Below are 14047 nucleotides of genomic sequence, written 5' to 3' on the forward strand. Positions count from 1 at the left end.
GCATTTAATATTTTAGTATTTTTTTGGTAGTGTTGGATATGTGAGAGAGAGGGGTAGTGAGTGAGGAAATAATTAAAAATTGTAAAAGAATGAATATTTTATTGAATAAATGTGTAGAATAAATAGTCTGATGTAGGTGTTTTGTAAAAATAAGTATTTAAAATAAAAAAAATAAATTTTTAATATAAAATAGAAGAAAACTTTTACACTTACTTGCTGATGCAGTTACTCTTAGACCCATACCCCGAGATAAGAGGTTTTGACCCCGACACAATATGCATTACCGAGATCATGAATTGGGCTGATAATGTAAGTTGAACTAGGCTACTTGTACTTGACCGATTAAAGTAGAAGTTAAAACTAGCATTGGGCTCAATAGCTCTAAAAAATTGGGCTGGCCGACAACGCATGAGATGAAGCAGACAAACACGTTTCACTCTAGCATGAAATACACGTAAGCAAAGAGATGACGATGAAAGTAACAGTGCCTCGTGGACAGTGATCCGAAAGTGGCGAAACCATAGATAAGAAGCAGTCAGACAGAAGAAGCAAAATAGATTAGAGAGAACATTGGAACATTAGATTCCATGGCCCCAACTGAGTCGAGCTTAAATCAACGCCCAAGTAGGTCCCCCACGGTTAAAATTGCCTCCCAACCCGTATTAACATAAATTCCATCCATTAGATTGACATGTAGCCAACTAAGCTGCTTCAAATTCCTGCTGTCTTTTTTCTAATTAAAGCTCTTTGGGCACTTTTGTGTGACTTGTCTTCTCTTCTTGCTATATATCTGTATCTGCTACTCATTCCCACTTTGGTCTTCAAATTCCTCTATTTTTTTAGTGGGTTTAGATCTGAAAGGAAAAAAAAAAGCAGAATGGGGAGGAATGGCTATTTGGCTATGAAAACTGATCCAGCCACTCAGGATCTCATCAACTCTGATATCGATGAGCTCAAGATTGCTGCTAAGAGACTTATCAATCATGCCACTAAGCTTGGTGGCCTCGGCTTTGGGACCTCTTTTCTCAAATGGGTCGCTTCCTTTGCTGCTATGTGAGTACTTTCTCTTTATATATTTCGATTTTTGTAGTTAGTTCTTATATCTTATCGGTTGTTTGGTAGTAATTGATGTTTTTTTTAGTGTTTTGGATGTGAATATATTAAGAGTTGCGTCGTTATGCATAGAAATGGGAAAGTGACACTCACTATTTTTTTTTTCTATGAATGGAATATTCCCATGTGGAAAGTGCTAACTTTTATTGATTTTCAATTTAAATTTTTGAGATTGATGTTTTGTTGATTTTCTTTTTGTTAAAGTCAAACTGTGCTCTGTTTAGTGCTTATCTTCCTTTTCGTTTTTGTACACATATTCCGCATAATATTGTGTTAATTGTGCTTTAGAGTTGTGCTTTAGTGTAAAACTTTGCCTATTACACACACGAGGTCTCGTTCTTTAATATGTTTTGAGCCCCAAATCGTTAAAATTCATATATGTAGACAAAAATTTTGATCTTATTATAAGCTCAATATATTAGACTTACGAACCTAAAGCAAATATAAATAGATTTTAGATGGATGAAACGGAATTTTTTAAATCATAGATGGGCAATTCAAACCCAATTCAAATCATGGTTGTGTTGTGTCTGAATTACTTTGTGAAAATGTAGACCCTGGTATTTGACACACTTGTGAGACACAGACGTATATTGTTTGTTATTTTGTTCAATATCCCACAACTCATGGTCATGGGAATCTGTTTGCACCTACCTCTATTACATATCTTTGAATCATATTACTTCATTTTTAGTGAAGCCTTTTTGGTGAGATCTCATAATTCTGAGATTGTTAGATGATTGGCCCGAGCCCATATGACTTAATTTTGATTCATCAAACAGGACACATAAATTTAACAGTATGGTATGCCAAATTGTGTACAAAATGTCCCGATTATATCAGTAATTGGTTAAATGGTATGAGTGAGAACTCAAGCATGATGAGGAAGGACTCATGAATTGGAGTGTTATATGATTGCCTGAGCAACTATCTATGAACTATATATTCTAGGAAAAAAAAAAAAAACTATGAACTATATAAGTTGTTAAATGATCTAGACAACCAGATCAGAAACTCTCAGTATTTCACTTATCTGCAGGCATACCACAAGGCAATAAGGTATCAAGCTTTTCAAGTGTACTTGTGATTATTTTCTTTTAAGGGTATCAGTGGAAAGAGATATGGACCATATGGTATAAAGAACGATTCTTAACTCCCCTCCCCCTTTCAAATAAAAAATACATACCCAGAAAGATATAAGTTTATGATGAACAGAACTAACAACAATATTCAGAGTGAATCCAATAAGATTCAGTTTAGGACTTTTATGTTAATGGTAATTATTGAATGTCTTATATTTGTATGAACAATCTAAACTTGCATCTCCTGCAAATAGTTGTGGCAGATATTAACCCTGATGCTATTGAAACAAATGGATGGCTTATTCTTTAGTGTACTAAAATTCCAAAGTGTATCATGTTCTGTTCTTCTAATTGCCATATTTTGTGAATTAACAACATTTTTTTTTTCAATTTTCAATACAGTTATTTGTTGATATTGGATCGAACCAACTGGAGAACAAACATGTTGACTTCACTTTTGGTTCCTTACATTTTCTTCAGTCTTCCTACGGTGCTGTTCAGATTTTTTAGGTGATAATTCCTACTGGGTGCACCTACTCTTTTTAATCATTTTTCTTGTTTAAATTTTCTTTTCTGACTTCTGCTGAACTTTACTTTTAAAATCTTTTACTACAAAATCATTCAGAGGTGAGGTGGGGAGATGGATTGCTTTCATTGCAATTGTACTAAGGCTTTTCATCCCACGACACTTCCCAGGTATACGCTGTGCCATTGCCTTCTTCTTCTTCTCTGTCCACCTTTGCTTGAAAGTTATAATGACAGATTCACTAGTGCAATTATAATTTCTAGTTACCAGTGTTGAATTTGATTTATTAAGGTTTGGGTGTTTATTCTCTGAGATTCTGAATAATAAGTTGTGCGTGACATTGTGTAAAATAATCAATCAATCGAAACTGGACTCATTATGTCCATTCCAATTTTGCAAGTTAGCTGAAAAAAATGTTAATAGTTATATACTTTCTATTCACAATGAATTGATTTCTCTTTGCTAAGCATTATCAAACAATTTATTAGAAAGAAAATCATTCTAATTGCTCACATGAAGATGGCAAAGAAGGCACACACCTTTGTTGTCTTTCTGTACATCAGTTGTACAAAGACAGAACAAAGCTAAAGTTTGCTTGTGTTAGCCGAGTATATTGCTTTAACTATGTTATAGTAATGGTTTAGTGCCTTCTTATAATCCTGTTAATTGATGACTCTGCAGATTGGCTGGAGATGCCAGCTTCTCTTATACTTCTTCTGGTTGTGGCTCCTAGCTTCTTTGCAGACACCTTGAGGGACAGTTGGGTTAATTTGTTGATATGCCTTATCATTGCCTGTTACCTATTGCAAGAGCACATTCGAGCATCTGGTGGATTCAGAAATTCCTTTACACAAACCCATGGAATTTCAAACACTGTTGGACTTATTGTTTTGTTGGTCTATCCTGTATGGGCACTGATCATCCACTTCCTTTAGGCTCTAAAATTGTCCAAGCCATGGTTTTTCTTCATTCCTAAACTCCACGCAAGCATTTTATATTCAGTATTTATATGTGAGGCCCCATGTATGATATGTGCCAACCATTGTGTAAGACTTCATTTTATTTTCTGCATCTATATTTAAGACACTGTAAATGACTAAGTGGCACTAAGTTATCCACATCTGTTAGTAATTTGAATAGATGAAGCTTTATTATGATAAAAACCTTCTGGTTCTTTAATGCTTGAGTGAGTTCTGGCTATGGTTCTTCGAGGGAACCAGGCCTCCTAGATGAAAAATGGGGATTAAGTGAGATTCATAAGAATTAGAGAAGGAACAATTGGCTTACCATTTCCATAACATCCCATTACAAAGGAAAGCAGACATTTATGATAGGCGTGCTGGTGTACAATCTCATAACAAGTGACTTATTCTCTATTACTATCAACTAACTCCAACAGTCTAATTAGAATTAGGCACATGGCTGCTGGCCAGCTGGTATGACAGTAACTAATTGCTCCTATCAGTCCTAGGACTCTGCTAAGCAGCCAGCAGCTCATTTAGCTCAATCACAGCAGTAGTCCTATAGCAGCAGTAATGCCTTCATGGGAACGGGCATATAGCTCAATACACATGATCTTATCATATATTATAATGCCTTCAAACTGAGTTAGGAAAAGGAATGGGGTGCAAGCGTTGGATTGAGTTTGTGTAAGGTTTTATTTTGAAAAGGAATGGAGTACAAGTGTTGTATTGGATTGAGTTTGTGTAAGCTTTTATTTTTCATATCTCAGGCTCCCTGTGGCCTGTGGGCGGGAAGATAATAATAACATTAACCCAGCAAACAATAGTTATTATTAGCAATAAGAAAGTTCAATTGTCTTATAATAAAAAGAGAGGAACAAGACAAAGAAAATGGTACATTACATTGACACCTTCGACGTCTAGTGAAATTAGGTAATACAATAATACCTGATTTTTAATAAATGACACTTCGCTCTCATTTAGAAAAAGGAGTGGAGTGTCATTTATTTTGATCATTTTTAGAGGTGGACTGTTATGTATTTAAAATGGTTTATAGAATATATTTTGTTAGTTTTTATATTCTTATCATTAGTGATAATATTTTGCAAGATGCCAACTAAAAGGTGAGGCAGCATTTGAACGAAATGTCCCCTCACCAGTCCCTCCTCCTATACAAGATCCTAAACCACACTAGGTGAATGAATTAAACACACACACACACACACATATATATTCTTAGTGATTGTCATAATTAATGCTACTTTAAAATTGAACTACATGTCTAGTAATTGGACCAAAAGTTGGAAGAGAATAAAACATCACAGCACATTGCACAAGTACAACTGAAAATCCTATCATTCAATTACTCTCATAAAAGTCACAGATCTTCATCTACAAACCACAGTCCACTGGATAACAAAAATGCAATAGAAACCTCTTAGAATTACCCAAAAAAAAAAAGACACTAAATTTCTATCATACCTTTGTACAGTCTACCATTGCCTTCATATAGTCCCACATCAGGCTGCACATCACTACGTCGAGCGAATAAAGGCTTTCCACATATGTAGCTACTGCAATTACTGGAGTCGGATTACAGAATATTGATCTTAAATTGTCGCGTTCGTCATTCAAATTGCACATCATCAACTGCTCCTCAATTTCTTTAGCTCGACGTGGTTTGAATATTGTTCCATGGGTGTTTTCATTCAAATTGTACGCTATCAAACTCGTACTACCATAACTAGCATCCAGCATTAAGACCTCAACATTATTGTTTGACAAGAATATAGGCCTTAGAAGCCTCAAATATGGAATAGTAACCAATCTAGGCCAACAAGTCTCGTTTATCACCCATACCTCAACACATAATTTCTTGGACAGAGCAAGATACAGGTGCTCTCCAAAATCCCCTAACTCTGATAAATAGCCCCATTGAGCCTAGCTCGTTAATAGTTTGTAATCAACAATGGAATAATAATAGCCAAAACCAAAAGAGTAGTCCTTATCAAAACAAAAGAATGAGATTTTGGTCTTGATCTTGGTATTTCCCCGTAAAATGTAGTAGATGGGCTCCAAACCAAAAATTCAGACGTTTTGAGTGTCCCAACTCCCAATCAAAGAATTCAACACATACCAAACCATTGCAAGAAGATTACTTTGTGTGTCAATTTCATTACTTTTTCTTGCAACTACCCCTCAATGAAAAACCAACATCAACTGCTTCAAATTCAAATCCCTCTTCGTCATAAACAACATGGTTTTGAGATAGTGCTTCGTAATCAAAGAATTGATTATGTGCAGCAATGGGGAACCATTAATAATGTTTTTGGACCTTGTTATAATTTATTGCGTGTTGTTAGCTGTTCTGGTATTTAGTTTTGTTATCCAACAGTTGTTCCGGTATTTAGTGTAGTTCTCCAACAGTTCTGCAATTATGAACATGTGCTGTGAATTTGGAAGGGGCAATCGGCTTCTTAGAAGAGTATATGTACGGTAATGGGAGTTTTTTTGAACCTTGTTATTATTTGTTGGAGGCTGTTCTGGTATTTGATGTACTTCTCCAGCAGCTCTGAAATTATGCACATGTGCTGTGAATTTGGAAGGGGCAATTGACTTGGAAGAGTATTAATGATTGTATGCAGTAATGGGGTTGTTTTTGTATGCTGATCTGGTATTTAGTAATGCTGAAACTCTGCACCTGTGCTGTGATATTGGAAGGGGCAATTGGCTTGGAAGAGTATTAAAGATTATGTGCAGTAATGGGGTTGTTTGTATGCTGGTCTGGTCTTTAGCAATGCATCTTTAGCAATGATGAAACTACGCACCTGTACTATGATATATATATATATATATATATTTTTTTTTTTTTGTGAGTGAGTTCTGGCTATGGTTCTTCGAGGGAACCAGGCCTCCTAGATGAAAAATGGGGATTAAGTGAGATTCATAAGAATTAGAGAAGGAACAATTGGCTTACCATTTCCATAACATCCCATTACAAAGGAAAGCAGACATTTATGATAGGCGTGCTGGTGTACAATCTCATAACAAGTGACTTATTCTCTATTACTATCAACTAACTCCAACAGTCTAATTAGAATTAGGCACATGGCTGCTGGCCAGCTGGTATGACAGTAACTAATTGCTCCTATCAGTCCTAGGACTCTGCTAAGCAGCCAGCAGCTCATTTAGCTCAATCACAGCAGTAGTCCTATAGCAGCAGTAATGCCTTCATGGGAACGGGCATATAGCTCAATACACATGATCTTATCATATATTATAATGCCTTCAAACTGAGTTAGGAAAAGGAATGGGGTGCAAGCGTTGGATTGAGTTTGTGTAAGGTTTTATTTTGAAAAGGAATGGAGTACAAGTGTTGTATTGGATTGAGTTTGTGTAAGCTTTTATTTTTCATATCTCAGGCTCCCTGTGGCCTGTGGGCGGGAAGATAATAATAACATTAACCCAGCAAACAATAGTTATTATTAGCAATAAGAAAGTTCAATTGTCTTATAATAAAAAGAGAGGAACAAGACAAAGAAAATGGTACATTACATTGACACCTTCGACGTCTAGTGAAATTAGGTAATACAATAATACCTGATTTTTAATAAATGACACTTCGCTCTCATTTAGAAAAAGGAGTGGAGTGTCATTTATTTTGATCATTTTTAGAGGTGGACTGTTATGTATTTAAAATGGTTTATAGAATATATTTTGTTAGTTTTTATATTCTTATCATTAGTGATAATATTTTGCAAGATGCCAACTAAAAGGTGAGGCAGCATTTGAACGAAATGTCCCCTCACCAGTCCCTCCTCCTATACAAGATCCTAAACCACACTAGGTGAATGAATTAAACACACACACACACACACATATATATTCTTAGTGATTGTCATAATTAATGCTACTTTAAAATTGAACTACATGTCTAGTAATTGGACCAAAAGTTGGAAGAGAATAAAACATCACAGCACATTGCACAAGTACAACTGAAAATCCTATCATTCAATTACTCTCATAAAAGTCACAGATCTTCATCTACAAACCACAGTCCACTGGATAACAAAAATGCAATAGAAACCTCTTAGAATTACCCAAAAAAAAAAAGACACTAAATTTCTATCATACCTTTGTACAGTCTACCATTGCCTTCATATAGTCCCACATCAGGCTGCACATCACTACGTCGAGCGAATAAAGGCTTTCCACATATGTAGCTACTGCAATTACTGGAGTCGGATTACAGAATATTGATCTTAAATTGTCGCGTTCGTCATTCAAATTGCACATCATCAACTGCTCCTCAATTTCTTTAGCTCGACGTGGTTTGAATATTGTTCCATGGGTGTTTTCATTCAAATTGTACGCTATCAAACTCGTACTACCATAACTAGCATCCAGCATTAAGACCTCAACATTATTGTTTGACAAGAGTAGTCCTTATCAAAACAAAAGAATGAGATTTTGGTCTTGATCTTGGTATTTCCCCGTAAAATGCAGTAGATGGGCTCCAAACCAAAAATTCAGACGTTTTGTGTGTCCCAACTCCCAATCAAAGAATTCAACACATACCAAACCATTGCAAGAAGATTACTTTGTGTGTCAATTTCATTACTTTTTCTTGCAACTACCCCTCAATGAAAAACCAACATCAACTGCTTCAAATTCAGATCCCTCTTCGTCATAAACAACATGGTTTTGAGATAGTGCTTCGTAATCAAAGAATTGATTATGTGCAGCAATGGGGAACCATTAATAATGTTTTTGGACCTTGTTATAATTTATTGCGTGTTGTTAGCTGTTCTGGTATTTAGTTTTGTTATCCAACAGTTGTTCTGGTATTTAGCGTAGTTCTCCAACAGTTCTGCAATTATGAACATGTGCTGTGAATTTGGAAGGGGCAATCGGCTTCTTAGAAGAGTACATGTACAGTAATGGGAGTTTTTTTGAACCTTGTTATTATTTGTTGGAGGCTGTTCTGGTATTTGATGTACTTCTCCAGCAGCTCTGAAATTATGCACATGTGCTGTGAATTTGGAAGGGGCAATTGACTTGGAAGAGTATTAATGATTGTATGCAGTAATGGGGTTGTTTTTGTATGCTGATCTGGTATTTAGTAATGCTGAAACTCTGCACCTGTGCTGTGATATTGGAAGGGGCAATTGGCTTGGAAGAGTATTAAAGATTATGTGCAGTAATGGGGTTGTTTGTATGCTGGTCTGGTCTTTAGCAATGCATCTTTAGCAATGATGAAACTACGCACCTGTACTATGATTTTTTTTTTTTTTTTTGAAAGGACCTGTGCTATGATATTGGAAGGGGCAATGGAGAACCATTAATCCTGTTTTAAAAATTGTTATAATTTGTTGTGTGTTGTGGTATTTGTTGTTTTGATGTATTTCTTTCTAGTAGGCTTGGAGCTTATGCTCCTGGCCTGGTGTTGTACCTTTATACCTATGCTGTACCTTTATACTTTTTATACAAATAAAAGTTTCTATCTTTATCTCAAAAAAAAAAAAAAAAAAAAAATTGCAGTTTAGGTACTTTCTTCGATTTTATTTGATTCCATTGATGATTGCTTTCTTGTTTTTTAATGTTGTTTCATTTGTTTTTCTCACTTTGCTTTTTCTCAATTTCTGGGATTTTGCTATGATTTAGGTTTTTTATTTTTATTTTTTATATAAAAAATTTTCGACAACAATGATGATTAGTGTGTGGAAGTACAAAGTATGGTAGTTGGGGTTTTCTCGGTGATGAACAAAAAATGATGACGAGTCCGATCTATTTCCATTCTTTTAAATCGTGACGACAAACCGAGGCATTTGTCTGAGAGACAACTCCGTACCTTTTTTTTTCAATTCTTGAATTCTTAATTTAATTTTTTTTTTTTTTAAGGCTAGGCATAATGACGAAAAATTATCTGATAATTTCTTGTGATGAGAATTACCTCCTACTCATACTGAATGCCTTTGATAAAAGTTTTGATTTAATTTACAAAGACATGGAATTTCTTTAAAACTTAATTTGTGTTCATTTGTTTATGTTTTTTAGTATTGAGAGGAGGGAGGAGGATGTGGCGATGATGATAAAGCTATCTCACTCTCGAATCGATTGAGAATCATCGATGATTTTCACTTCAAGCACTTTTGAGCTGCTTCATCTCTCTCTCTCTTACACTTTTTTTTTTTTTTTTTTTGTGAGAGCAAAATCAAAATGCATATACCATTTCATATGAGAACACTCATTGGAGAAAACCTATGAGCTAGTAGAGAAATATTATTAAACAAACTCTATATCAAAGATACAAGTGGATGCCAGGTCGTAGGAGGAGAATTTTGCAGCCATAACAGGATATGATTGGATACACACAAAGGCTAATTTAAATTGATATTTCTATCTAAATGGAGGAGATTTCTTGTAACTAGACACTATTCTAAACAAATTGTTTTATAATCTGAATGTGACATCCAAAATTTAGAACACTTGGCCGAAAAGTATTCCCAATTCGTGCTAACCCATAACATGAATTTCCAAGGAACCAGTCTAATGGCATTTATTACTTAAGTTTCAAATAATGTTAATTAGAATAAATGATTTAAGGCTTTTAAGAATTCAATCAATCTTAACTTTAAATGAATTAAAATAAGAACCCTAAAAAAAAAAAAAAGTAATTCTTACATACTCTGAGAGTAATGCTCCCTTCTCTGACAGAGGGGTGGGCTTCATAGTGAGACTCACGCGTGAGGTCCACTTCTCATGTCAGAGGAGAGAGCGCTACTCTCAAAGCACTTAAGTTTTTTTTTAAAAAAAAAAATCAGTAAGGCTATAAACTTGGTACTACATGAATGAAATTTAACTAAAAACTTGGTTGTAGAATAAAAAAAATACAATATAGCCATGTTAATTTTTAAGTGAGAATTCAAGCCTTAAATTTATAACCAGATTTGTAGCCATGGTACTACCTATTCTTTTGAAAATTTATTTTTATTTTGTGTAATCATGGTATATATCCCAATGCTCATATGGATGGATCCCACAATTGTGAGATTTACCTCATTTGGAAAAGATGTTATACTCACATGTCACATTATAAATAATATCATCTTCTTTTGTGTAATTGACCCACTTGTGTTCGATATGTTGGAGAAAGCTATTTGCGTTTCACTTTGTGGTGTCTGTTCCATATTGAATGAGTCATTGGGTTTTAAATATGCGATCAATAAATTTTATTTATGACATAATATAAGAGTTTATTTTTAGTATTTATTGATTATTATTTTTTTATGTAATTTTTATTATTTTAAGATATAAAGTTTTATTTTCTTGATTTTAGGTATTTTAAACCATTTTGTACTCAAATTAATACTTTACTTTTATGGTAAAGTATTAATTAGTATGTCTTTAAGAATATTTTCAGAAAAGTATCTCTTCTTTTTAGTGGATTTCAAATATTTTCTAAGTGTCTCTTGAATTCACAAAGAAAAATCTAGAATCCAATAAAAATAAGAGAAGAACTTCTCTAAATATGTTATTAATAAAATACTGAACTCTGATTTTAAAATCAATTAAAATATTTGGAGGCCAATTAAAAGTCTCATAAAATTTGATTGACATGAAAAATAATTTACAAGAGATTGTAATTAATACCTTACCATAAAAGGATACTTATTTGGCTATAAAAATGTTTTAAAAAAAAAAACAATGAAAATTAAGCAAATAAAATCTGTAAAGACCAGATTTGAACTCCTAGCTCACTACGTGAATAGACTTAGATTCAAAAAGCCCAAAACAATAAATTTATAAAGAATGGGTTAGAAAACTGGGTTTTAGTTAATCAAACAAATACTAGAATGGGTTCAAATGATAAGAGAATGAAAAGAAAAAGGTTTGTATTGAAGAAAAATCATCATCAGCAAGATTCGAGAAGGTCTGTTCTTATATATTATTTTCAAGTTCGATTACAAATTTGGTTCTTAAATGCTACAGTGTTTTACTCTTGAATTCCCCCTAATCCCTTTCTTGTTGCCACCTTCTTCTTTTATACTATCTTTCCTTTTCAATTCCACCTTACACGTGCATGCTAGAGGGTTGGTGTTGATACTTGTCTCATCAGCCCCTCCCTTAGGTCACCATATAGTAGTTATAAGGCTGAAGCAACATTGTTTAGGTATCACCTCCACATTAATGCGTCCAAAGAGTTAACTGCAGTACATTTAATGCGGAGGTAGCAGCTTTTTTCGTAGATATTTTAAGGCACTTTCCTGTCCGATATCTCCACGATACTTATCAACTTCAACGAGACTTCTTGGAACATCGCCCTAAGCGATAGACAACCCCTTCGGACCTTGGCATCAATCAGCCGATGATATATTTATCCTCTGCCCACCCTTTTAAGCCATTATGGTCAAAGCTAACCTCTATTTACTAATACAGTCTTTTCTAATAAAGATTTATTCTCCTCGAATAACTCATTGTCCTCGGATTAGGCCACAGACCCGTAATACAAACAAATGATGGACTCCCGGGCCCAATATCCCTACAAAATCCATATTCTAAATAACGAAAATTAAATAAAAATATCAAAATCCAATAAATGATATAAAAATAATCCCCAAAATTTTATCCTACATCAAAATTTAACATAATTCAATAAAAAAAAGAACTCATGGTACCCAACTCTCCATCAATATGTTCCAGTGGACATGTCCTTGTAATAGGGATTCCCCCCCCCCCCAAAAAAACAAGGATGTCATTCCACTTTTATTTTTTTTTTTTTTTCTTAACATTTTAATGTGTGTGTATGGTTCTTAACATTTATTATTTACTAATTAGACAAAGTTTCTTCCGAATTGAGTTAGCAAAATCCCTCCAACTATTTATGTGACTAATTAGAAGACCAACAACTTGTATTAAATTGCATGATTTATTAAATTTATTGAAGGAAAAAATTTACCACTAAACTTGTAGGGACTCAATTTGGAAAAGTCTTCAAAAATAAGAAGGAAAAGTGGTCCAACAAGCCCAAACAATAAATTTTTAAGAGTGGGGAAAGAACTAGCTCTATTCGATAGGAAAAGCTCCTTGTTCTTGTACAGCAGAAGTCCTTTATAATGTCATCCCCTTTCACGTTATATATCACGTTCCTCCCCTTACTTTCACCGTACACGTGTAGATTCTATTCTGGGAACTCCTTTCTGTCCCATCTAACCACCCCTAGAATTTCCAACGAGCAACAAAGTTTTGATCACTTTCAGGCATCACTCCAATTAATGCGCCAGAGAGTTAGCTGGGAAGCATTTAATGTGGAGGTAGCAGCGTCAGAAGATATTTGTTGCCTCCACTATCCCATATCCGTTTCTTAATTACAATACAACCTTGTGGACTATCCAGGGTAACAAGATAGTTGCATCTACCTCGACTATCGTTCCGAGGTGAACTTCTCCTCGGAACATTTTGGATTTTCATTTGCAATCCTCAGCTCTTCTTTTATATTATTCGTACCATGCCCTTATTAAATCATCCTCGGACGGATTGCCATCCTCGGATTGGGCTACTGGGCCACAGGCCCAATTCTACAAACTTACCAAACCTCTTTGTATAGTTGGCCCCACAATAGCCCTTCAAAATCTCGCTTTTTGTCACCTTGGCAGAAGGGAGATTTTGATATCTTCTCGTCATCCCTTTTCCTAATCTCTAGAATGCCTTTCTAGCTGCCCAAGGCGTACTTCTGACGTTTTGGCGTCAGGAGCATGCCATTATTAAATTATGGCGGCCTCTCTGTCCCCCACGTTTAACGGCAAGATGCTAATCTAACGGTGGAGGGTTTTCACTTTATGAGTGGGATTTTTCCCGCTTACAATTTTTGCACCACTATAAATAGCTTTTCAAATCAACTTTCCTTCCAGTTACAACAATCATATTATCATAGCGCACATCCATTGAACCTGTCACTTTCTTTTGCCTCATTGTGCGTTCATAAATACCACAACCTTGTACGAGGATCTCCTTTTTAAACCTGTAAGTCTCCTCGAACCTTCTTAGTTCTCATTCCCTTTTATTAGCTTTTCTTCATAACTTTTAGAGAATGGGTAGTTTAAAAATCTAGTTGAGTCCGAGGAGAATATAGAGGTATTTAGATCGAAGTATAGGATTCCCAACAGTGGGTATGAGATATACTTCTCCAGAAACATGGGTAAACGATAAGAAGACCGGAGAAGTGGTCATCCCTATGATTGCCTTTGTAGAGGGAGGGATGACCATTCCTATGGGTAGTCTTACTAGAAGCTATCTTAGATTCTTTATGTTATCTCCCACACAGTGTGCCCAATATGTTTAGGGGTGTTAAGGAGTATAGAAGA

General features: G+C 34.9%; 1 protein-coding gene and 2 non-coding genes across 3 annotated transcripts; all 3 read left to right on the forward strand.

The window, feature by feature from the left end:
- The first annotated feature begins 539 nt into the window (after positions 1-539).
- Positions 540-3884, forward strand: LOC112038064 (cold-regulated 413 plasma membrane protein 2). The gene is made up of 4 exons (XM_024070874.2): positions 540-1053; positions 2598-2705; positions 2821-2891; positions 3403-3884. The coding sequence occupies exons 1-4, from the start codon at positions 878-880 to the stop codon at positions 3654-3656; spliced, it is 609 nt and encodes a 202-aa protein (XP_023926642.1). The 5' UTR covers positions 540-877; the 3' UTR covers positions 3657-3884.
- A 5550-nt stretch (positions 3885-9434) lies between these two features.
- On the forward strand, positions 9435-9524 carry LOC112038105 (small nucleolar RNA SNOR75). Its single transcript, XR_002885807.1, has one exon. It is a non-coding gene; the product is annotated as a small nucleolar RNA SNOR75 (small nucleolar RNA).
- A 62-nt stretch (positions 9525-9586) lies between these two features.
- LOC112038103 (small nucleolar RNA Z105) lies at positions 9587-9652 on the forward strand. Its single transcript, XR_002885804.1, has one exon. It is a non-coding gene; the product is annotated as a small nucleolar RNA Z105 (small nucleolar RNA).
- The last annotated feature ends 4395 nt before the right edge of the window (positions 9653-14047 follow it).

This window comes from Quercus suber, unplaced genomic scaffold (assembly GCF_002906115.3).
Source record: "Quercus suber isolate HL8 unplaced genomic scaffold, Cork oak 2.0 scaffold_19, whole genome shotgun sequence".
Classification (NCBI taxonomy): Eukaryota; Viridiplantae; Streptophyta; class Magnoliopsida; order Fagales; family Fagaceae; genus Quercus; species Quercus suber.